At 43.4% G+C, this 26,177-nt stretch overlaps 1 protein-coding gene across 2 annotated transcripts in view; it reads left to right on the top strand.

Moving 5' to 3' along the window:
- The window catches only part of ZNF507 (zinc finger protein 507), a 170,606-nt gene that overhangs the window by 91,446 nt on the left and 52,983 nt on the right, over positions 1–26,177 (top strand). For both annotated transcript variants that reach the window (XM_086945463.1, XM_086945462.1), the window contains exons 3-5: positions 12,485–12,596; positions 21,811–21,922; positions 24,139–24,243. In XM_086945463.1, the coding sequence (XP_086801589.1) occupies positions 12,485–12,596; positions 21,811–21,922; positions 24,139–24,243 (329 nt within the window). The remainder of the gene's footprint in view (positions 1–12,484; positions 12,597–21,810; positions 21,923–24,138; positions 24,244–26,177) is intronic.

Raw genomic sequence — 26,177 nt, 5'->3', positions numbered from 1 at the left:
ACAGTACAATTGCTATAAGTTGCACCCATTTCACTTTCTAATGTTGTATTGCACCGATCACTACCTCATAGTTTATATATTTATATATATATCTTTTTCTTTCTCATTTCACTTTCTATTGTTGTATTGCACCGATTACTACCTCATATTTTATATATTTATATATATATCTTGTTCTTTTTGTAAGCTGAACCCATTTCACTTTTATCCCTGGAATGCACCAATTGCTACCTCCTATATTTTGATTATGTTGACTGCTCACTAGTGTCACCTCCTTGTAACTTACTGTGTGCTTCTATTTGTGTATCGCACCGATTACCACCTCATATTTCTATATAGTTATATATAAATCTTTTTCTTTGGTAAGCTGCACCCATTTCACTTTTATCCCTGGACTGCACCAACTGCTACCTCCTATATTTTGATTATGTTGGCTGCTCACTAGTGTCACTTCTGTTTCCTTGTAACTTATGTTTGCATCTATTTTTGGCACAAGTGTACCACTTTAGTTCACCCTCACATATCCACCTAAGCCGCCATCCCAACATGGATCCCATCGGCAAGCACACCTATAAAATAAACTACCCATCCACACTCACCAAAAAAGCCGCTAAACGCTTTAAACACAACTTCCTGAGGTCCCACCCTGAAACCCCCTTTGCCGACACCTACTTCTCACCTGCCAATGGATCTCTGAACACCGATATCATCTTCCACACCACACGCAGAGCTCAATGGAGAAAAACGTTCCCCACCTTACTCACCGTCTCCTCCACCAGGAAATCCGCTCATGGTCTAACTCTCTCCATCACACCATCCCAACTCTTCCCAGGCAGAGCCACCATCACTATTTACAATAACGGGATGGTCCTATCTCAATCCACAGACAGGAACGTGGAACTACTGGACAACCTGTTCCCCACTCAGTTTCAGTTTTTAACGTCTTTATTTCGAATTTTCTTCATAAAAGACATACATATATACATGCATAAAATACAATCAATATAACAGAGTCAAGAACATTTATAAGCAAACTAGAGAACAAAAATAAAGAAATGGTTAAAAATCTCAGTTAAATATGCGTATACATATAAAGACGTCTAAGGGAGATTATTAAAACATTTGAGTATAAAAGAGACATATCATCAATACTGGTCAAAATATAATAGGCTAACATGATGTTTGGGTTATTCAGGTCGAAGTACTACGAACTGACCTGATCCTTATTAACCAGGCCCACCCAAGGAATTTGGCCAATCCAATGGATAGCCATTCAGAAGTATTAGTTCTCAAAATGAACAATGCTTCACTACTCACCCGGGTGTTTAATCTATTGCATATAGGCTTTAGCCACTTGTGACGTGGCTCACGTTAGGCAGTGCATACAAATAGAAAGTGACCTATTGTTTCTTTACATTCGGTACAACAAGGACAGAAAGTTGACTCCGACTTCTGCCAACCACTAGTAAAAGCCCTTAGTGGCAGTGTACCTAAACGAAACTGATGGTAAAGTTTCCTATCTAAAGCTTTAAGGATTACATCCCAATAGGTCTCTGTGTGAGGGACTGCTTTATGGAGCAAAAACAGGCCTGTCAAGTTCGGTTTCTCCGAAAGAGCAACGTGTTCTTCTTGTACCATGGACCAAAAGAGAAGTTTAAAATCTTTCTTTGAAGGAAAGATATGAGAGCCCGGCTCGGACCAAAGCAGGGGAAGGCCCATTCCAATAAGAATATTCCTAATTAGCTTAAACCATGGTATTTCACCTGCCCCCTGTTGCGTTCTCACGTCCTGTAACTCTTGGGCAAACATGGCAAGTTCCGGGGTATACCATATGCGTCTCCATAACGCCACCATCCTGTAATGGGCTTGATGTTTAATAGAATAAAAGCCCATGTCCATCAAGAGTGGTAGGACTGGTGTTGATGGAGGGAGACTGACTAAATTTTGAAAGAATTTATTCTGAATCCTGTCTAGGACAGCCAGGTCCACACAACCCCATATGTCGGCCCCATATAGTATGGCTGAGCTAATTTTTGCACTATAAATTTTAAGCGCGGGCAGTACTCTTTTGGTCAAAGAACACCGCTGCTCCTTCACTAGGCAAACGGACAGACGAGCGAATTTCAGACTAAGTGCCGCTATTTGCTCTTTCCAGCGTAACCTATAATCCATTGTAACACCAAGATATGTCATTACTTCAACCTGTTCCAGACTAGACCCATTCATCGTTACATGGCCCCTCAGTGGTTTATTCTTTGTCAGGACCATGAACTTAGTCTTATTAATGTTAATTTCTAAATCATTCTCATTACAGAAGTCCACAAATTTATTTATAGCAACCTGTAGGCCCTTCTGAGTTTTAGCCAGTATGAGGGTGTCATCAGCGAAAATTAAAAGGGGAAATTTGGTCCCGCCCAGTGATGGAGCATCGGTAGGGGTAGCTGAGAGGAACTTAACCACCTGATTAATAAAAAGTATGAATAGGGTGGGGGCCAGGACGCAGCCCTGTCTCACTCCACGGGTCACGGGGAAGGATTCTGTAACCTGGCCCTGACGACCCCATCTAACTCTAGCAAAATTTCCCTCGTGCATCCTGATGGTAAGTTCTAGGAGTGCAGTTGGAACACCCATCCTTCTCAAAGCTGCCCACATCTTTCCTCTGGGGACCAAATCAAACGCTGATTTGAGATCCACAAATGCAGCGAATATCGTGCCACCTCTCAAAAACACAGTTTTCCAATAGATCATAACAAATCTTAATATCTGATCAACTGTGCTAATGTTTGCCCTGAAACCCGCCTGCAATGGAGTCAGAATATCAACTTCAGTCATCCATGAGTGGATTTTCCCTAGCAGCATTCTGGCTATTACCTTTTGTAGGGCATCGATAAGGCTGATGGGTCGATAATTTTCTGCATCAGTTCTATCCCCTTTTTTATGCACGGGCAGAATCTCAGCCCCTTTCCCCGAGGTTGGGATCCTAGTCCCTCTAGCTATCGCGTTCGCTAAGATGGTTATGTACGGGACCCAGTGCGCTTGGTCATACTTAAAGAGGTCCGCAGGGACACAGTCCATGCCGGGGGCTTTGCCATTCTGCACTTGCTTAAGAGCAGTAATAGCTTCTATTTCAGTAAAAACAATGTGATCAAGTGAGGGCACCGCAGTCTGTGCACTGGCATCTTCCCTAATAGTAAGGGAGATCCGTTCCGTGTTACTGGACTGCGCCGCATAATGCTTGACCCATTGCTCTGCAGGGACATGGTTAACAGGAACTTGCAGATCCCCAGTCCCTCCCCATTTCACAACCTCCCAGAATTTTTGTTGGTTGGATGAAGTACTTGCTTGATATAGATCTAACCAGCGCTGTTCATCCCAATTAGTTTTTGCCTCTTTAAGTACTTTCCTGTAGTTAACCCTAGCTAACCTTATATCCATGGCTGATTTGGATTTAATAGCAGCTATCAAGGAACTATGGGCAAGGCGACAAGCTCTGTTATACCATTTAGTCCTGGTTTGTGCTAAATCATTTTTTCTTCCTTTTACAGGTGCGATAAAAAAGTTTTAATTTTGTTAAAAAGAGACTCATGGATCATTTCAATTTGATCTAGTGAGGTGCCTTCATTAGATATGGGTACCATCAAGTTTGTGGCTGCTAAAACCTCAGCAGCAACCTTATCAATAGTGGTAGGGTTGTCTAGAAACCTAGCCCAGCGTACCCTTCTGCAATCGTTCGTAAGAACAGCATCGGCTGTAACGATATTGGTTGCAGAGTCCATGAGGAAACCCTCATTCATTAATAGCTTTATTGCCAGAGGATTGTGATCACTTTCTGGTCTTGTGACTACTTCCATGTCCTCCAGTATTTTCCAGAACTCTAACCTTATCAAAAAATAATCAATACGGCTCGAATGCTGGGAATTGTCAAATGTGACCTTTCCAATCAAGTCTGATTTAGTCCTGCCATTCGCTGCGCGCAGATCCCATTCAAGACAAAGACCTAACCACTGTATAGCAGCCTCAGTGACTTTTTTAACTGGAGGGATAGATAAGTAGGGAATGTTCCAAATCTGATCGATTTCCCCATATCCCCCATTGTCAAGATTGGGAAACGGTTCAAAAGAACAGTTAGTCTCCTGCCACCATTACACATTTATCTCTACTAATGTTATTCAGTAGGGAGTCTAAATCGTCTGCCGCTCTCGCGGGCTTCCCACCAGGTTGCCCTCTTGCATATATATTAATCAGGAAAAAGTCCTGGTTATTTTTACCGGATAGTTTCAAGGCTAATATGTCGTTACTTGAAGTGGGAAGGTCTGTGATTTTAAAAGCTAAGGATTGTCTAATCCAAATAACCAGACCTCCCGAAGGACGTCCTTTTGGACCTTTACAGGCTGGTTTATAATAATTAAGATAACCAACCTGGTAGATAGCATCAGTTGACCAGCTTTCCTGTAAAATGATTACATCATGAGAATCCACATAGGAGCCCCAATCATCCTCTGACATTTTCCCCTTTAGTCCCGCTATATTCCATGACAAGACTGTAAGGGTATAAGTAGATTTCTTTGGCAGGTTAACAGCTGAATTCACAATCTCCTCAAAAATCAAAGGTCTAGGAGTGCAGTTTAAGAATGTTTCCCTTCCTATCTCCCCCTGAATGGTTTCACTAGACCCTGAAACAATCTCTTCCCTGGGAGATGTAAAATTTTTGGGGGAGCGATTCACTACAACTCCAGTCAGCCCAGAAACCGGAGGTTCTTTGTCAAGTCAATCCACACCTTCCAGACCGGATAGGGGGGCAAACCGGTTCGTAAGGTGGGGATGAAACATTGGGTAGATTGGAGTGTCAAAATGAAATCTCCCTCTCAGCCTGTCCCTTCTGGTATGATGGAACGGAGTTTGGGGTCTATTTACATATAGAGCGGGATAAAAATAGTGCAACGATAGTGTTTGCACGTCCCCAACTCTTCCAAATCTTGGTTCCCTACTGATAAATTCAGCCACCCATGGCTCTCTAAAGCTAATTACCACGCAATCCCCCTCAAGATCTTTCTTACCAAAGCCTACCCAGTCCACCCTCCTTACATTAAGGATTTCAGGATTAGAGTTGGGAGGGAGCGGACGATTTTTATTTAGCCAGAATGTAACCTTATTATAAAGATCCTTGTGTGTTTCTCGCTTACCATCTCCAAGAGGAGCCACGCCAGTTAAGATGATAGTGTAAGGCAATGACTCTGGAGGGAGGTTCACACATTGTTTCCTCAGGATAGGTTTGGTATTGGGCCGAATGCTTTGGTCATGACTGCTGGTGGGAATGGGGTATTTCTTAGGCTGGGGATGTTTTACAGCCTTATGCTTGGGTATGCTCTCAGTGATAGTTGTTTTCTTAGGAACAGGTATGGTTGTTTGCTGCGGGACCTTTGTTATAGAAGGTCCCGCTTTAGAACTATTACCCCCTGCTTTATTGTTCATGATGGTAGACTTTGGAAGGGTCGGGGCAGATGGGGTCAATCCTTTAGAGGCTAAGCTGGCAAGAATTTTATTGGAAGTCGCTATATTATCTTTTACCAACATCTCTAAAGAGTCCATTTTTGTGTTTAATAATCTTGTCCTTTCAAATAGCGGTAAGAGTAAAGATTTAATTAGCAACTCTATCTTAGCCAAGAGTATTCCTTCTACAATGCTAATTGTGGTGTTATGTTCTTCTGGCTGAACAACCGCATTAGTGTTAAGTAGCTGTGTGGGGGATATAATAATATTTCCCAGACCCTCAGTGTGTTCCTCTAGGTCAGGTGAATCTATCCTTTTACGTTTCCCAGGATTATGAGTGGGTGAATGTTGTAAGTGGGAAGGGGAATTCACTTGCTCAGTACTTATATTAAGATTTGGTGAGTCAGAAAGACCTGATTTCTCACCAGACTGATCTCGGTAAATAGTCCCACCATTTAGCAAATTATCATGTGCAGTGTTATATGCACTTTCTTGGCCAGTCCCCACTGACTCCACAGTTTGAGTCTCAGGAGCAGTTACTAACACTGACTCTGCATTAGCATCGTAACTATCTGTGTTCAATAAAGAAAGTGGGACAGGGGAGACAGCCTCATTGATTTTACCAAGAGAGGATCGCTTGCCTGTAATTATGTCAAGCGAGAGGCGTTTTTCAGCTAGAGCGATCTCCTTCTCCAATATAGCAGTGGAACGTTTAAAAAATTGATCAATTGTTCCAGTAAAAGTACCATTGGAGGTGGAGACCTGGACTTGCCTTTCTTTACCTGACCTTAAAGTCATTTTTAAATGTACAAGAAACCAAATTAGCACCAACCTCAATGTGCAAGCAACAAAGTACGAATTGGCCAAATTTGTTCTACCAACTATGAAGGCACAACCGTGACTTTAGTCTAGTGCAGTGATTAAAAAGCAAACAAAGGAAACGTCAATTGATTAATATCATAAAATACAATAAAAATAGGAAGAAAAAGATAGAGAGGTGGCCCAGCCCGGCCTCCTCCGGCCCCTGACGGCCACAGACGGTCCCGCCCTTGTCCCGGGCTTCTCCCGGCGCGCTCCCGCGAGGCGGTAGCTCTGTTCTCTATTGTACACTGCCACACCCACTAGGAGGGCTGATAGGCGGGAGGCGTGGCCAGTGGGGAGAGCAGCCCAGGTGTGGCTGGTTGGGCGCGCAGGGACTCCTGGACGCTGGAGTCCCTGCTTCAGTGCTCGCAGCCCCGCTGACTCACTCGCCTGCCCCGCGCTCCACAAGGCTACCACAGGTAATCAGCAGCTCCCACGGACAGCAAAGCGCTGCGGGACCCGCGAAGCGGGTCCGGCGAGGCGCTTGCAGAATCCTTTCGTGCAAGGGTGCGCAGGCTTCACACAGTGCGCCGAGGTCCAAAGAGAGGTCTTAGCAATCAGCTGGAGGGTCCCCACTTTCAAAGAGCACCTCTCCAATCTGCAGACCGACACTCAGATTTCCCCCAGCCCCACCTCCCCTGAATTCACAGCCCCACCACCCTCAACACTGCTAACCTAGCTCAGCACCAGGCAGCTACTACACACTCCTCATTCAGAGACACACCTACCACCCCTGACTTCTCAGCTCCCACCCGCAACCCTTCTACCCCAGTTCAGCACCAGGTAGCGACCAATCACGCCTCAAACTCAGACACAGATCTTTCCCCCTCATACTCCACTCGCACCCCCTCTCCTCCTACCGGCCCTCGGACCTCCTCGCATATCATTAACACTCCTCTCACCCCTGACAGAACAGATTCCACCCACAACACATTTCACCTAGTTCTGCACCAGTACGACACGCACAACGACAAATCCCACCCTCTAGCCCCCCCCACTCTCAGTCCTCACCTCCCTCTAACTAACCATGCAGAACACACCCCCACTCCTCCTACCGGCCCTCGGACTTCCTCGCATATCATTAACACTTCCCTCACCCCTGACAGAACAGATCCCACCCACAACACATCTAACCTAGTTCTGCACCAGTACGACACGCACAACGACAAATCCCACCCTCTATCCCCCCCACGCTCAGTCCTCACCTCCCTCTAACTAACCTTGCAGCACACACCACCTCTCTTAATCTAACTCCCCCTCCCCACAACAGGACCTTCTCCAATTCCATTTCCCCACCCACTCTCAGCCCCCATTACCCTTCCTGCACCCCCATCTCCACTAACAGGCACACATCCTCCGCTTTGATCTCTCCGCCCACTACCAATGTCCTCACTCATACCACCAACCTCCTCCCCACCTCATCCACATTCCTCCCGCCCAAACCCTCTCTCCTCCCTAATACAATGTCGTACACCAACACAACGGAGCCCTGCACCAACACCAACACAACGGAGCCCTGCACCAACACCAGCCCACTCCCCCACCTGCACGCCAATTCCATGGTCAATCATTCACCGTTGACTTCCACCCCCAACACCTACCCCACGCTGGACATGATTATGGCCACCCTCATTCAGATCAAAGGAGACATGCCCATCCTCAAAGAACTACTCTCCACACACCCCATACACCCCTTACCCACCTCCACCTACACCTCCGCTCCCAACATGTCCCCTAACCTTCCGGTTGACTCTCTCACTCAACACTCGTCACACCGGACTTCAATCCCTGTTCGTAATAGCAACAACCGCCCTCGTCGTCCCTGCAACCCCCCACCCACCTCCACCGCCCCTACCAACATGTCCCCCATCCTTTCAAATGACTCTCTCACCCAACACTCCCTACACTGGACTTCAATCCCTGCTAGCAATTGCAACAACCGCCCTCATCGCCCTTGCAACCCTCTATCGGACCTCGATACACTCAATCTCCTCCGCTCATACGACACAGCCCCCCAAAATCACACATCCGCTGCACACCTCACCATTCCCACGATACACCCTAATCCCCTTAGACCCCCCACACTAAACAGTAGAATCTCCATCCCCAATAACCTTAGAAAAGTCCCTCTCTCTCTAGAACACTCTATGGCCCGCAACACACCCCGTCTTAAATGCACTCTCCTCAACTGCAGATCGGCCTCGAAGCATTCCGCCGCCATCGCTGATCTCCTCTTAACGTTGGACCTTGACCTAATCTTTCTGACTGAAACCTGGCTATCTGAAACCTCATCGCCTATAATGGACATTCTGGTTCCACCCAATTACCACATCATTAGACTTGACAGGTCAGGCAAAATAGGTGGTGGAATCGCATGCATCTACAGGAACAACCTCTCCGTTCTGAAAGGCAAGTCCACCTCCCTATCAGCCCCTGCATCCTTTGAATACATCTGCCTCGACATTATGAGTAGGGGCAAACCGATTTGCTCTCTACACTGCATTTACCATCCACCCAGAGACAACCCCACCTTCTCCCAACAAATCATGGATCTGATCTCTACCAATTCGGGACGGCAGCTCACCCAAATATACCTTGGCGACTTCAACCTCCACTGGAACGATCGCAATGACGCAGTGGTAAATAGTCTTAAAATTTTCCTCAATGCCCTTGACCTCACCCAAATTTGCAACAGCCCGACCCATGAGAAAGGCTCTATCCTCGACCTCATCTCCAAAGAGGACTCTATCCAACTCGAGTCCATCCAACCACGTGACTGGCCAGATCATCATATTGTCACATTCTTCATCAATGTAAAAGTTAAATCTCACCCGGTTCAATCCTCCAAGCCCAAAGTCTGGAAAAGAGACCTGAAAAAACTCAACCCAAGCTCTCTGCCTCCTAACAGCTACAATCTCCTACTCCCACCGGCAAGCGTCAATGACGTTCAACCCTTGACTGACCACTACCTCAACACTATGACCTCAATAGTTAATGAGGCTGCACCTATGCAGCTAAAAAGAGTCTCCACCAAAATCTCCAATCCATGGTACGACGGAAGTCTCAATGAGGATAGACGAGACATGCGAATGGCAGAACGCACCTGGAGATCAGCTCCCTCTGCACTGCACCTAAAAACCCTGAAGAAAAAGAGAAACGCCTATTTCAGGAAAATAAAACGCTCAAAACTAGACTTCTTCAGCCTCCAGCTCGACCAAGCGAAAAACCGTCCGAGAAAACTGTTTGAGCTAATCAGAACCCAATCCAAGGAACAACCCCTACCGCTCAGCACTGTGCGCGAAGCTCCCTCCTGTGAAGAATTCTCCGCTTTCTTTATCCAAAAAACTGACAACATAAAGAACAACCTCCTCATTGACGCTAGCCTCTATTCTAAACCCCACTGCACAGCACACATTGAACCAAAGAACAATGCTACATGGTCAACCTTTCGCACCTACTCTGAAGAAGAAATCGGCAAACTGCTCAGCACATTGAAACCATCCAATCACCTCACAGACCCCCTTCCTGCTAACGCTGTAAAAGACTTTACCCCTTTGCTTCTCCCACTCTGGACTAAAATTATCAACAGCTCTCTTCAACAAGGAACTATACCAGACTCCCTCAAAGTAGGACAAGTCACACCTTTACTAAAGAAGCCTACAGCTGACCCCGCTGACCTGAACAATTACCGTCCCATCACTAATATCCCCACTCTCACCAAACTGCTGGAAAAATGCGCACAACTACAACTGACTAAACACATTGAACAGTTTGATCTCCTCAACCCTCATCAATCAGGCTTCCGAGCGGGACACAGCACAGAAACTGCTATGACTCACATAATTGACAACGCACTTCAAATGCTTGACCAAAACGACACTTGCCTCCTCATCCTTCTTGATCTCTCTTCAGCATTCAACACCGTTAAACATGAGAATTTACTTGAACTACTAAACACAAGAATGGGTCTATCTGGAACTGTTCTCAAGTGGTTCACTTCCTTTCTACACAACAGGTCGCAGAAATTCAAAATCAACAACACGATGTCCTCACCAATACCTGTAACGCTGGGCGTACCCCAAGGATCCTCCCTATCCCCAACCCTGTTCAACCTAGTTATGGAACCTCTCACCACCTTGCTACAGGCATCCAATTTACACTTTCACATGTACGCCGATGACACCCAACTTTATCTCAAAATACAATCCCCCAAAGACATTCTGCTCCTGAACTCAACTATCAGAAGCACCCAGTCCTGGCTGGCCGATAATCATCTCAAACTCAATGCTCTGAAAACAGAGTTCCTTCTGATCTCACCTCCAGCGAAGGTCTCCATCACTCAAACTTGGCTTAAACACCTAACCGCACTCAATGTCCAGCCCACCATAGTGGACTCAGCAAAATCTTTAGGCATAACCCTCGACACCAATCTCAACATGCAGCAGCATATCAGCAAGGCAACTAAGGGAGCGAACTTCCAAATCAACACCCTGAGGAAACTTAAACCGTTCCTCCCAGCCAAAGACTTCCAAACCGCAGTACAAGCACTAGTCATCCCTCGAATAGAATATGGCAGCGTCGCCCTCTGCGGACTCCCCCTAACTACTACCGCACCTCTAAGAGCCTCACTAAACGCTGCAGCGAGACTCATCACTGGGTCAAAAAAGCACTCTCATATCTCCCCTGACTTGAAATCCCTGAACTGGCTGCCTTTTGAAGCCAGAATACATCTGAAAATCGCCTGCATGACTCACAAAGCGGTACACCTGAACTCTCCCGGCTACCTCGCTCAGAAGCTGACAATCTCTGGCGGCGCTATAAACACCAGAGGCGCAAACAATCTTCTGCTGAAACCTCGTAGATACCGGAAGAAAAAAACCTATAAACGCTCCTTCTCAGGAATGGCACCCAGGATCTGGAACTCACTCCCTCCCGAAACCAGGCTCATCTCCTCCACTACACTCTTTAAGAAAGAAATAAAAGCTATCCTCATGGCAAAATACACCTGAATTATTATCTCGGAGCCTTTAAAGAACTTGTACCGATCTGTACTACTTATTTGACCCCGTTGCTTATCTGTATTATTTGTATTATTGATGTTCATGACTGTACTGTTTGCTCCTCTGAACTACCTGTTTGACTATGCTCCCTCATGTACCCCTTCTGTGTAAAGCGCTCTGATATCTGCAAAGATCTTGTCCGCGCTATATAAAACTTAAAAAATAAAATAAAAATAAATTACACAAGGACACGTTAAATTTTGTTCGGCACGGGGATTACATGATTTGCCCAGAATCACAGGATGTTGAGCGTCATTGCCTAGACTCGAACCTGGTTCCCCAGATTTGAGATCGACCGTTCTAGTCCGTTAGGCTACATGCTCTTGACACCTGATACAGTATTGTACATGCTCTAGTAACCTCCAGATTGGATTATGCTAATGTACTCTGTTTTGGAACCCCTCACAATCTGCTGACACAGCCTCAGCCTGTACAGAATGCCACAGCTTTGCTTATCTTGAGCATCCCAAAAAGATATTCTATTTGGCAAGATCTTAAACAATTGCTTTGATTACCAGTTAAAACCATAATCAAATTTAAAACCCTCATGATCCCACACAGAGCATTCTATCAGAAGGGCCGAATTGCATTCAAGACAAGTTGAAAAAAAAATCTATCTTCTGGGGCACTCCGCTCACCCAACCATCTCCTATTGCGAGTTCCTAAAAATCGGAAAGCAAGATCTGGGGACATATCTTTTTCCCTTCTGGACTACTGCCTCTGGAATGCACTACCACATTACCTTCGGACAATCACCAACGAAAGCCTGTTCAAGGCTCAGCTAAAGATCGTTCTGTTTAGTGAGATGTGAATTTGCCCTCACTCATAGCCCCTGGACGCTGCTTATGAGGCAGCAGTCGCAGTGCACAAATTACTTTTCATTCATTCATTCATTTCATTCATCGTAGTTGTTTCTTTTTTCCCCCTTTTCATGCCAGGAGATTTAGAAGTTAGCCAATTCTATTCTTGAGACGCACATAACTGATCTCCAGATAAATTAGGGTTTGTATGTTTAAAAGAAAGCAACAATTATGAGTGACTTTACTTGATCGTCTTTACTTTGTGTCTTTCAGAGCCAGCTGAGAAACCATGAGCGAGACCAGCACAGTCTTCAGGATGCCAACTCCGCGGCTAGTGAATCGTCACCTGCTTGTAATGATGCAGAGGGAAAAAGTGCTTCTGAAGGTAAAGGTACATTTTAGAAACTTAGTTGGTACATTGTAAACCCTGCTGCCAATGCAGTGCTCTCTTTCGTTAGGATGGTTGTTGAGAACCCATTAATCAATGTTAAATATGGTTTGAGATCTATAAATACATCGAAGGTCAGCATTACTGTATTGTACTAAGATTCCTCATGATGCATTTCATTTAATCTTCTCTACATTTCATCCAGTGCTTTTAACCTCCTTAAATGGTTTAATGGTGTCTGTGTATATATCATGAAAGGATGTCACTAGGATGACCTCCTAATATATACAGTTGATTAATTCTTTCCGGCCTACACTAATGAAACCAGCACTGATAAATCCAATAGGTCTCAGCAATCAGAGAGCTGTTTTCTTTGCTAATGTTAATGTCTTTTAGCCATGTTGACTAGCAGCATGGCTGATGTTCAGCATGGCTGAAAGCCTTGGAAAAAAAGTCCATGACGCAGCCAGCGCTGGCCGCGTCATAGGACTAATATTTCATGGCACTACTCTTTATGCGCTGTCTAGCCGATACCTAAAAAGTGGATTGAGTTGGTGGGCAGGACAATGAGAAGGGGTAAGAGCAGCAATGTATGCCCACAGCTTCTTGATCCTTTTTTTCTGTGGGAAAGATGAGCAATAAACATATAAATCATCCAAGAACATATCACTTATTCCAGTATTCTGCAGGTGTTAATTATTAAGGCATTTGGTTCTCCAAGCACAGTGAAAAACGCACACTTTGGGACTCCTAGCATAGTGAAACAAACATTAGCAATGCAATAGGTCTCGCATTACTAAAAGTTTGAGTTATTGGTGTTGCATAATTATTTGCAAAGCCAATAGCTCAAACTTTCAGTAATGCCAGACCTATTGCATTGAAAATGCTTGTTTAGCCATGCTACATAGAATCCTGATGCTGATCATCATGGCTAAAGGAAATACATTTTAAAAAGACCATAAAATGCTGCAGTCGTGTCCTTTTGTAAGAAACCACACAACGCATGTGCATACGTACAAATAATGCAAGCATTTTTTAATCTTTTTATTTGAAGTGTCGGTGGAGAGGGCAAGCAACACAGATTGCTGGCAATGGGGGGAGAAGCAACCAGTGAGAGAGAATGAGGTCATGGGTGGATGGAAATAATGGAAGGGGTGCGGTGAAGCAATAGGCGAGAGGGCAACATGCGGCAGGAGGTGAAAAGTACACAGACGAGAGTGAGAGCAACATGAAGCGCGGGGGTTAGAAGCACACTAGGGAGACAGATTGAAAACATGTACTCTAGACGAGTGCTTCAGTCAAAAGTAAATAGTAAGTCCCTCAAAAAAGAGCAGCAAAAGAACACAGGTAAGGAGGCAATGCTCCAGGGACTGGACTGACACAAGATTGACAAGGCAAACGATTGAATAAGGAGCAAGCCAATGAGAGTGACAGGAAAGCCAAACAATAGTAGGCAATGGGTAGGCTTTAAGCCCCCTGTATGTTCTTGATAAGCCCTCAATGTCTCCCAACAGAGGGCAGGAACTGTCTAGTACGCTCGACCTAAATAGCAAGGCAACCAATCTTTTCCAGTTTCTCCTCCAATCACTCATTGACTGCATGCCCTCCCATTTGCCCAGCACAATGCTTTGCTGCCTTTTGGATAATTTCGCATTATACATAGATATCAAAGTTGGAGGAATAAACAGGTTTGATGGTTTAGAGGGCTAATGATCCCATTCCAGGTAGTTTACTCATTTTATCATAGCCCTGAAAACAGGAGCACTATCCAGTGGCATGACAATAAACATCTATTACATAGTGCCTTGAAAGCCACTGGGGTGAATATGCACTTTACTAATACCTATGTTATACTTGATTCTGCACCGCTATATCTGGCACCTGTTGAGAATGCTCATGAAAATTGTAAACCAAAACAATGTATGATGAAAAATGTACACGATGTAAAAACAGCCCAAGCTCTCCAACAAGTGCCTGCCTAGAGTGAGAAAGCATGGTGTACATTTATACATCTTACACCATATCACAAATACTAGGTTCTCACCAGACGTGAGCTTAGTGCAATCAAAGTAGTAAAAAAGTAGCATAGTAAACATGTCTTCCCACCGAAATGTAGCGAATTATGGAATCCCACCTCACAGGTGCCTCCACATATAAGACTTACTGCATCGCTGCTTCAGTTCTGCAAAGATCTCGGTACATCTCTACAAAAGATCTACTAAACTGAAGGAGGCCACCATATACTCTGCCCCTAGCATTACGTTGTACCTCTAATCTGTTGAACTTCAGGAAGGGCCTTAAAACGTGGCTTTTTGCCCTCTAGGTGGCTTTATGCTCTCTTTATCTCTGGTCTGTTTTTACTGTGTTGTGTTTTTTCTTTTTGCTGGTTCGTAAATAAAAGCGCTGGGACACTCTATGGAGTAGTCGTGCGCTATAAAAAAAAACAAATAACATAACATAACATCCTTCCCTACCTGGGCAATTGAGGACCACCCCCTAAATACAGGACTTTGAATCATTCCATCTCAGCAGTCCTGCACCCCGATGTCTCAATGTGCAACAGCTTTCAGCCAGGTTTATGCTATAGAAATACCAGCACATACACATACCCCATGCACACAGAAGTACATACGAACAAGAGTTACGAGGCAGGCCAGGGAAAGATTACTGACAGAGGGGGTTTTTCAGAGCTTTCATGAAGGACAGCAGAGAGGTGAGAGCTGTGGCATTGCTACACTTTTGGTGACGAGGATGTTTTAATATCCAGCCCAGGACAGACCACTTCAAGTGTCCACCGTCAACATTCCTCCCGGCTGTATTCGAGCAGTTCCCTTTTCCTTGGAGTATTGTCTATATGTATGGCTGACTACACGTATGGCTGACTCTACTTGTCTTTGGCACTATGCGTTGATCATGCTCCTTGCTGGAGCTCAGAAGGCAAATGAGCAATAAAGAGGCCTTTACATTTTAAAGACAGAGGTCAATGCGAGACTATATCTTCTGACAAATTGCTGTTTATTCTTTTGAAAGGGAGGAAGATCACTTTTCTTTCTTTGACTGCAAACAGAGGATTTTGCACAGTGAACTATGACACAATATTGCTGGTTATAGGGAGTGTGAAAGGCTGTTGGGTGTCAGTTTTTACTAATACACAACAAAGTTTAAATACCTCTAAATAAACTAAACAGATATTTCTTCACATTTCAGCAGTTAAGAAAGCACACATTAAGCACTTATTTGTAATTCTGAAGTGTGTTGTAAATAAAGATTATACCACAAGGAAAGAAATAGAAAAAAAAATCTATTTCTTTACCTTTGGTATAATCGCGGTACCTGCGCTTTACTTTTAATGTTCAAAGTAAAGCGCGGGTGCTGCGATTATACCAAAAGTAAAGAAATAGATGTTTTTTTCTATTACTTTACTTTTGGTACAATCGCGGCACCCTTGCTTTTCTTATAACATCAAAAGTAAAGAGCAAGTGCTGCGCTTATACCAAAAGTAAAGAAAAACAAGCGGCGCGCGCGTCACGCCTGTGTCTGGGCACGATCATTGCTCCTCCCACGGCCACGATTATACCAAAGGTAAAGAAATAGTAGAAATAGAAAAAAACATCTATTTGTTTACTTTTGGTATAATCGTGGCACCCGCGCTTTACCTATAACATTAAAAGTAAAGCGCGGGTGCCACAATTATACCAAAAGTAAAGAAATAGAAAAAAAATCTATTTCTTTACATTTGGTATAATCGTGGCACCCGCGTTTTACTTTTAATGTCATAGGTAAAGCGCGGGTGCCACGATTATACCAAAAGTAAAGAAATAGATGTTTTTTTCAATTTATTTAGCTTTGGTATAATCTCGGCACCCGTGCTTTACTTATAACATGAAAAGTAAAGAGCAAGTGGCGCGCTTATACCAAAAGTTAAAAAAAACAAGTGCTGTGCGCGTCACGCCTGTGCCTGGGCACGATCATTGCTCCTTCCACGGCCTATTGGTGTCTATTACGCGCTTGGTGCGCGTAATAGAGACCAATAGGCCATGGGAGGAGCTATGCGCGCGCCTCGGGCCATTTGTGTACAGTCTTTTAGAATAAGACGCACACAAATTCCAATGGGGGAGCTCAAAAGGAAACGCACACGCACACGCGTGTACGATTCCTTGGTTAGCTCATATTCCCCGTTTTTCACATACTAAATGTCTCGCGTTGCACGAGAACTGCTGTGCAGTGCACCGCTAGGCGCGAGACCTTAAAAACATATATATCATTTACCTGGAGGCCTACTGGGCGGTGTGGCTTGCGTGGATGCCACCACTTTGTTATCAAAAATGACATGCAGATTTGGCATTAGTTTAAAAATTTCCTCGCATTTCTGTGACAGAAAGCTCAGGAATTTGTGGAGAACAGCAAAACACTCACTATTAGTTTACCAGTGCTTCTACCAAAAAAAACAGTACCTCGCATGGGTTGGCATGCCATAACTATCATGATCAGGCCACATTTTTGACAATGTGAATTCAATATAGTGTTTTTTTGTCTTTAGTCTAATCGTGTCCAGGTTGTAGGTATTCCAAGAGCCAGCAGAGATAGTGAGTTGTCTGATAGACAGACCTAGGTGGGCGGGGAGTGGGGGAGTTTGGGGTCCCACTCATAATGACTTTGGAGGTGATGCAGCTGAGATTGAAGGTGTGGTGGGCCAACAAGGGAAGCTAATAGCATTCCGTTAGGCAGATAGTCCTAGTTTTTCAGGCACATGATCAGACATACTGCTTTGTGTAGGTTGCCTATAAGGGTTGCCAAAGTAGAAACTGGGAGGCTACAAAACAGTGTAATACAGCCATCCAGATGCAAGAGTTCGATGGCTTGAATTGAAGTTCTGAAGTCACTTTCTGAATGGAACTTTTGCTTCCTCTCTATTAGAGCAAGTTGGCACCAAAACTTCTTGGTTTTCAGGATGATGTGTTATTTGAGGCTGAGGTCCTTGTACAGGGCGAATCAGAGCGACTTTGTGTTGGTCAAAAATTGGACTTCAAATCCAACCAGATTTATGCCATCAAGCAGGTTTAGACTGTTTGTTGCATATTGTTGGTTGGCATGTGGGAGGCAATTGGTTTGGCGGGGTTACACTTAACAAAGGTGTTGGACATCCAGGACTGGACGAGATGCAGGCTGTGCTTGAAGTGTGGATTGTCTAGAGTGAAGTTGATGTTCATGTGGAGTTGTATGTTGTCATCACATTGAATACGTTTGTGCTGTTGTCTGTAAGTTGATTTACATGGGGTTCCATGTAGAAGTTGAAGATGTGGGGTAAATGAGATGGATCTTTGGTAGACTCTGCAGGAGATAAGGAGCTTATGGCGGTGTTTATATGTACAAATTAGTGTTAATTGGAACATTAGAAGAACCGGTGAATGATGTTGCTAGTGAACTCCATTTGAGATATCGGGGTTGTGGATGAGGATTGGTTAGTCAAGGGTATCCAAAATGCCCTGTATCAGCAGCAGAGTCCGAATGCAGGGGGTCATATTACTCTGTGCCAGGACGGCAGCATCCATGATTTGTAAGGTAGCTGTTTACATACTGCTGCATGATCTGAAGCCAGATTGATAGTCCTATAGAAGTAAACTGATGCCGATGTAATCTTTGAGTTGTGTGTAGATTGCATCATGTAAGTGGGTCAGCAAACTGCCAAAGGACAATAAATGCCCATTTTGTTCCTCAAACCTTATACACCTAGCTCCACTCGTCTTCTAACCGACTCCTCTCCAGTCACCATGCTTCTAAAGAAAATGTTTGTCCATTCGAAATTCTGCCTACTCGTTTTTAATCTAAACCGTAATATTTGCACACTCAGTTAAATCATAGCCTGAGTACATTTAGTTCGTTTCCTGCATTGATGTATATTCAAATTGTACCCTCGAAATATCATAGCTTCGTTACATCACGGCCACTTGCTTAGCAACCATCACAAGCGTCAGCACCTTTACACAAATTTTGTTTATCCAAATAACCTTAGTTATATTCAGATATCACAATGCTATTCATCTGAATACCGATCATTGTACAGTAGTTCATATGATAATGAAGATGTAATGTGATTTCTTTAGAACTACTGTTTATGTTTACCATGTAGTCACCCTAGGTAAGACTAGCTCACTAAGTTTCCTGTATTTTTCTTTCAGACCCCTGATGAAGGGTCTTTCATACGACCCGAAATGCATGGGTTTTTTGAAAAACGATTAATGGAGTAACGTATATGATGATATTAAAACATCAAATTAATTAATTTAATTTGAAAACCGATCAATAAAAATGATCTGATTTACAAGATAAATTGTTTCAAACGTTATTAAAAGAATGAGGATGGAAAATTGAAGAATCTTTATTGTTCGTGAAAAAATTGTGCACACATCCTTGGAATTTTATTATCTCCATATGGCGCTCCTCTTAAGACCCAGAAGGACGTCTGGAGTACCGACTGGAAGAGCGGTGCTCCAATTACCTGCGCAGTGGCCAGGTGAGGTGGAGTTTTTCTCTCCTGCCATTCTTGCCAGGAGAATACTGACCGACTTAATACTCGGGTGACAAATCTTTTTCTTTTTCACCTCCAAAGCGAGTAGTAGCGATAATGGTCCTGAAAGCAGCAGGATACCCTTTGGGCTCCGCTTAGTCTGCAGAAACATGTTGACTGCACACATTGAGTAGTAGCTATCTATTGAAACTACTACTGTCGCACTCTTTTTATTGATTTGGATTGTGGAGGTGTTTATTAAAGTTTCCTAGCCTCTTCACTATCCAATTTTAAACATTGAAGCACATTTTTCTTTCACTTATCATCTGTCTCACTTTTTATGCACTACTCTACAGTTGTCACTCCACACCTAGATACACCATAGTAAGCACTGGGCCTCGCTGGTCAGATGAGTTGTACACATCTTTCTCATCTGCAGTGGGTACAAAATCTTACCTTCTGGTGTGAAGGATCCCAGATGATGCACAGGGCGGTATTGATCGACAACTGATTTGTATTTTTTCACATGGAAAGAATACCCCCTTGTTTTGATTAGTTTTATATTATTTATATTTAGTCATGCAATAAGTTGATTTAAATTGACCCCTAATCTTGGTTCTTTCTCCTTATTCAGATACCTAGTTAGTCATTTTTTCCTGTGACCCACTGCTACATTTTGTTGCTGAATTGTATATGTTTGGGGGCGGTAGCGGTGTGGTCGGTAAACATCCCCTTGGACCCTCATTTCTCTCTTATGTTCACACTTCTTCACTACTCCACCAAGGTTATGGCAGCAGTAGTGGGCCTCTTCATATACCACGGTATATACGTATAGCGTGACTGCCAGGTGGTTGTGGTGAGAGAGGCAGAAGAGTTGGCTTGTCCCTTCAGTGAGCCCCAGGCTCCCTTGGCAAGTGACTTTGAAACCTTTATCTTGAAACTGCCCCATGTAAACAGTTCAAAATCATGCTTGGTCGTGACCCAGAATGTCTTGATTGGAGTTTTGCTGGACACACCTCCAGGGGCAACCTCCCTTCCTCCACTCAGCTACATTTCTCAAAGAGATTGATAGCTCTTTGAAATGGGACTATCACTTTTCATTGTTTTCTCATGGCTAAGTCCTTGAATAAATCACATTGCCCCATGTGATTATTTACTATACTATCAAACTCTTAGGTTTTTGATTTTACATTTTGCAACAATGAATTAGTGAAATAACGTGTAGGTATGTCTGTGTTTGACTTCGTGAAGGTTACTCAAGACTCCCAGAAATAGTGCGTTTGTTTTTGAAAGCATTGAGTAGTAACAAGTTGCCTTTCATCAAGGCTTTAATAATGCAGAAGCGTCTTGTCAAAGCACTCTATTGCCTTAGATGTCCAGCCACCAACAGTAAAAGCTGTTAGTTACCTACATATGAAAAACGTGGGAGCCATGACTCAGTAATTAACCCAGTCAGTCAGGCCATATACGTGTTCACAGTGGCAGCAATACCCCAAGTCTTGAGAACTCTGATCTGCATTTTCCAAATTTTACAGATAGTGGAATTTAGTCCAAGTAGGACGTTTACTAGTCCACATTCTGTCAAGATGCTATTGCCATTTGTCTCTGCTAACAAAACCGTGCCATAGATCGAAGAAATATCCAGAAATACTCTGTTGTGGTTTATTTATAAAGTTTTATATAGCGCAAACTTGACCCAAGAGGGTATCAGAGCTCTTTACATTTAGGATCGTTGTGTTACAAGTTACATCAGATACAAGAGCATAGTAAGGTACAGTGCACATAAACAATGATTCAATATTACCAACATCTACAGTGGAGACCATCTGTCCAGGAGGGTGTCTACTCGCTGTCGAGTTCTTATGCAAGACTGTGTTGGACGCAGAAATGAGTGCTAAGTTAGATGATCCTCCAGTTTTAGCACTGACCTTGGCCTAGACTGGACGAGCTCTACTATCCGATGATTGTTTAGATTGAGGGGGTCCTAGTGTGGGTTTCTTGAGTAATAGTTCTACAAACCTTTCAAATTTGGCTCTGTCATCCAGGTAAATGTTGGTTTCATATGTTCTTCTATAAAACTCAATTGATCATAAATTATGGTATTCTTAGACATGATCAGATTTATTAATGGATTCTGAATTACTTTTTTTAAATGAGTCACTGATACATAAGTAGTTCCATCCACAAGTTAACTATATAAAATAATTATCTGTGGTCTAAAGAAAATCACACGTAATGCTGTCCAGATTTGTAACACATATTTAATTAAAATCCAGTAACATAATGTAGAAAAGAAGGTCACACAATGACGTAGAGTTAATGTTTTGACCTGCAGTGAACAGTAAAGGGCACTAATCGGTGTTCTGCCTCTTGTAGCATACATTTATCTTGGTTAATAGGACCGTCATATATTTAAATAATTAATTACAATACATGCAAAGTTTCTTGATCCTTAAGGCCATTTTTCAGTTCTCTGTATGCATAGTTTTTATTGCAGTAGCAGTGCTTTTTCTGTGTCGTGGGTATTATTCCAATGAATACATTTTTGCCAGCCATGAAAAGATTTGCTGAGAAATTTTGAAACATTTGCAGAGCTAAATTACCATTCGCATCACACACAGGCCGTGTACAAATCCTCCATGTTCTCAGCAAAGCTGTACTAAATAGTAAGTGGTTCAACATACAATTACTTCTTTTTTACAGCTCAGTGTGCATCCCAGAAATTCTACAAATGTGATGTGTGTGAGTATACGAGTGTCTCCTACATAGGTGTACGAAATCACAGAAGAATTCATAACTCTGACAAGCCTTACAGGTAAGCATGAAATGTAATGTGAAAATGCAGAAAACTGACTCACTGATAATCAAGGCTCTGGCTCAGCTACCCTTAATTGTGATAGTATGCATGAGCTGAATTTAGAGCTTACTCCCCAAATTGGCTAGGGAATAAATTGCGGAGCACTTGAATGGTAGGCGCAACCTGAAGAATTAAGCGACTTCGAGTGGATTGGTCTCCCCCGAGACAGCGTATGCAAGACTTGTTTTGCTGGGGGCTTAGAGGCTGTCCAATGTTTACCAGTGATTGGCTTCATTATCACTCTCATTTGCTTCCTTTTCATTAGATAGTGTGTGTGGCATTCGCTTCCACTTTTGTTGGTCTCTCCCCTGGAAGATCACCCAAGTTCATGTGTCCTTCCACTGCGCCCTAATTGGGCGCTATTTTATTTATTTCTGTCAACGCACTGGGCTAGTTTCTCTTGTTTACTCCTTGTCCCTGCCCTCCATGGTTCTTCGCTTTCTGTGTTACTTGCCCCCATCCCACTGTCCTCATTGTTACTTGCCCTCTCTTGTCCATGTTGTTGCTTGCTCCCTCCTTCTGTCTGTGTTGTTGCTCTCTCTAGCTCCCAAGTGCTTTCCATGTTGTTGTTTTCCACTCCCCCTCTCCGTGTTGTTGCTCTCCCTCCCACCCCCTCATTCCAACTCACCCCTGTCTGCGCTGTGGCTTTCCAACCCCCCTCCCTACTTGCTGTCTCCCGCCCCCATCCTGAAATAAACAAAAACACTAATGCAGCCAGCGTTGGATGTCATCCCACTTTGTTTCCTGCTATGCCTTAGGTCTGTGTTGCACCTCCTGACGTCCTCTTGGGTTTTCACCTGCCCCCGGCAGTAAAATATAATAAAAATTGCACTGTGTCGTAGTGATCATTCCATTGGCCTGAGCTATTATATATTTCATTCTCTTTGGGTGCAGCGCGGTAGAGGGTACAATTTTATAGAGGAAGAAGATCATGACAAAGACTCTGTGCTCACTTTAAATTTCCATAGTTGAAGGGTGTCCCTAGGAGAGGGGCGCCCCTGCAGGGATTTAGCTTGTTCGCTTGCAGTGGTGGCAAAGTTTATGCTAATGCGGAGCAGTAGTATCTGTGCAAAGGTGGGTTTTTAGTGTTAAGCAGCAAAGTGAGTACTTATGTCTGTGGAATGAGATGTCTGGTGTACTCTTGACTTGTCACTCTAACTCCTCCACTCCCTCGTCTGTATTGCGTCTTGTCCACAACCACCTGCCCTTTCTCTCTTCCTTGTTGGTGTTGCTACTTGCCCCCCACCTTCCAGTGTCTGAATTGCTGCTTGCTCCACCCTCCCTCAATAACACAGAAAGCGATACGACAGAAACGCCGCCAGATGTGTCATAGTGCCCCCCATCCCACCCCCTGTTGTCCTTATTGTGTTCTTCCGTAGGCCTCTTTCCCACCAGGAATTTTAAAGGCGCGATTACTCGCCAGCGCTGACTGCGTCATAGCGCTTGTTTTAATCTTTAACATTCAGCCTTGCTGCACATCAGCCACGCTGCAGTACAAAATGGCTAAACTTTGAAAAAGCCAGTAGCTTTCATGGTTTAGACTTATCAGCTTTGCCATTGCTTTTTTTTGGTTGAGGTGAACATGTAAGTGCCTTACGCAAAGTGGTAGTGCTTTGGAATACAGAATTGTTCCAATGGATTTTAAAGTGTGCTCCTAGATGCAGAAGTAGACATAGGGAATGTTCCCCCCCTTCATTTCCCAGATTCAAATCACTAACCTCTTATTATTGACATTCAAAAAATGACTCGCATCCAGAGGGTTATAATGGGTCCCAGATTTGTGGACTTAAAACTTATTTGTCAGAGAGAGGGCCAAGAGAGATGAGAGGTACTTGTATGGCACCAAACGACTCAACATCATCCAAGTGTGCAAATCATGTAGTGAAGGAGTTGAACAATATTACATGGCAGGGTACATGTGAAATCACTTAACATACATGATGTCTATTTTGATTTCTTTTTTCTATGCAGCAGTTTCTGTTGCAAAGAAATCACTTCATGGGGTCCTTCAATTTAGTACTGTTTGATCAAAATATGAAGCGGGCACTACTTGCACGCTTCAGATTTGATTTCTAAATGTACCTTTGGATATGAGTATCATGTGCAGCACTGTCCGAATAACTTTTTCTATCTCACAAACCTCGGATGAGTCTCACCAATCTATTTTTCTTCAGGTGTCGAATATGCGACTTTGCCACCACAAACATGAACAGTTTGAAGTGTCATATGAAACGCCATCCGCAGGAGCACCAGGCAGTGCAGCTTATGGAGCAGTACAAGTATGTAAGAGTTAATATTTATCCAAGCACTGAGACTTACTCTTATTACCATTTTCCCTTTCAGTTGACTTCTATTTGCCAGTGGCGCTCCTGAAAGGTTTCCAGAAAAACATTGGTAAATGCCTTCACGGAATGTGCGCTAACGCTTCTAGTTTTTTCAGTTTATTTTTACTTATTTTACCTTGCAGGGGGAGGTGGATGGTCTAACCACAGTGTAATGTCTGCAAAAAGTTTAATTTCATATCATTTTTTGTGCATGTTTTTTCTTCATTTTAATTTTATTTCATACCATTCAAATTGGTAATGTAAGCAAGCTCCCAGTTTTATTTGTATTTTATTTCTGTGTAGCATTTAGTTTTTATGATTCCTTCTCTGCCCTCTTTCAAAAACAAGTTAATGTTTGACACACAATTAACAGAATAAGAGGTTATTTGCATTACTGAGAAACCTGAACAAAGAACGTTGTTGCAAAGAAAAATAATTTAGTTAGAATGAAAAAAGAAAGTCCAACATTTAAGAAAAGATTGCTAGAAAGTTAGTGGATTTAGGACTTTTACTGATATTTTGAATCAGCTTTTTCTGAAAGTTGCAAGACCTATTTTAACTTGTAGGAATAAAGACATGCAGATATGGAATGATATTAAAAATGCCCATCCCAACCGATCCCACCACTTACCTCTCGCTCCGGCTATGCCAACTCAGGACCACAACTATACACTAAATCTAAGATTGGACAACCCAGTGCAGTAACCAGCTAAGCAGACTGAATCCTTTTGAATAGCATAAGGGACATGCAGAGCTATTCAAAACTACCAGCATGCCAAAAACCATAAAACTGCGTGTCTCTCTCTTACACTTTATCATACATACTGCCACGTGCTTCATCCCATAACACGATAACAGCACCTCTGTGGTCATCAAACATGACATGGAAATATTTCCCACATAGGATCAAAACTAAAACAACATCCCTTCAACCACACACACCACACGTGTAGCATGCTACTCATGTAGGCATGTACTTTGGCACCCCCACATAAGGGTAGTAAGCACTATATAAATGGTGCAATACAATACAAAACACTCCATCAAAACTACAGGATATGGCTTAAATAAAGAAATGAGAAGCCTTCCAGGGTAGACCCGCAACGAAAAAGAATGTACTCACCTTCAGAAAGATGACCCTAGCAGAACTAGAAGTATTCTCTTATTGCGTTTTTTGAGGTAAATACTAGCTTTGTGGCAATGCTTGATAGCAGCAAGGGTCTATATCAGTTGCCGCAACAATGAAATGTAGACTGCCCTGGAGATGGAAAGCTGACCTCCAATCTACAAGATGAAGAGTCAGACAGGGGAAAAACATTGCACACCTTCATTACCTGTATGGTTAGTGGAATTGCTCCCATAGCATTCCTCATAGTGAAAATAAAGATAATTCATGGGGTGCATTTATTCAGCAGTAGACAGTAGTAAATGCATTTTGAAACAAGCAATGGCATAGCCAATTGGTCTCACATTTGGGACCTTATAAGTGTTTAGCCATGCAACAGTTGGTGTTGTTGCACCAAGGATATTTTGCTGCATAACTAAATACTTATAGGGTCCAAAAAGCGAGAACTATTGGCTATGCCAATGCTTGTTCATTTTTTGTTGCTGTTTTGTTTAAGGTGCCAGATCTACAATAGCTGGACATGGTTTTTGTTAACAGCTCTTTACATCAAATTAACTTGTTTTCATTGCTCTGAATGTTGTTTCCATTCTGGTTGTAGGAAGCAGTCATTCCTGGGGGCGTGGGGGCTGCCTAGCTGTGTGCATACGCCAAACTTTGCAAATGAGAAAAAGCCTGGTGCAGGCGCAATTTACAAGTGTGGAGTGAGTGAGCCCCAGGCAGCATGAAGAACTCACACAGGAGTTCATGCACTGCACCTGCATAC

Source organism: Lissotriton vulgaris, chromosome 12 (assembly GCF_964263255.1).
Source record: "Lissotriton vulgaris chromosome 12, aLisVul1.2, whole genome shotgun sequence".
NCBI classification, from domain to species: Eukaryota; Metazoa; Chordata; class Amphibia; order Caudata; family Salamandridae; genus Lissotriton; species Lissotriton vulgaris.
Note: the sequence above shows the minus strand (reverse complement) of the source record. Positions and strands in the feature narration are given on the sequence as shown.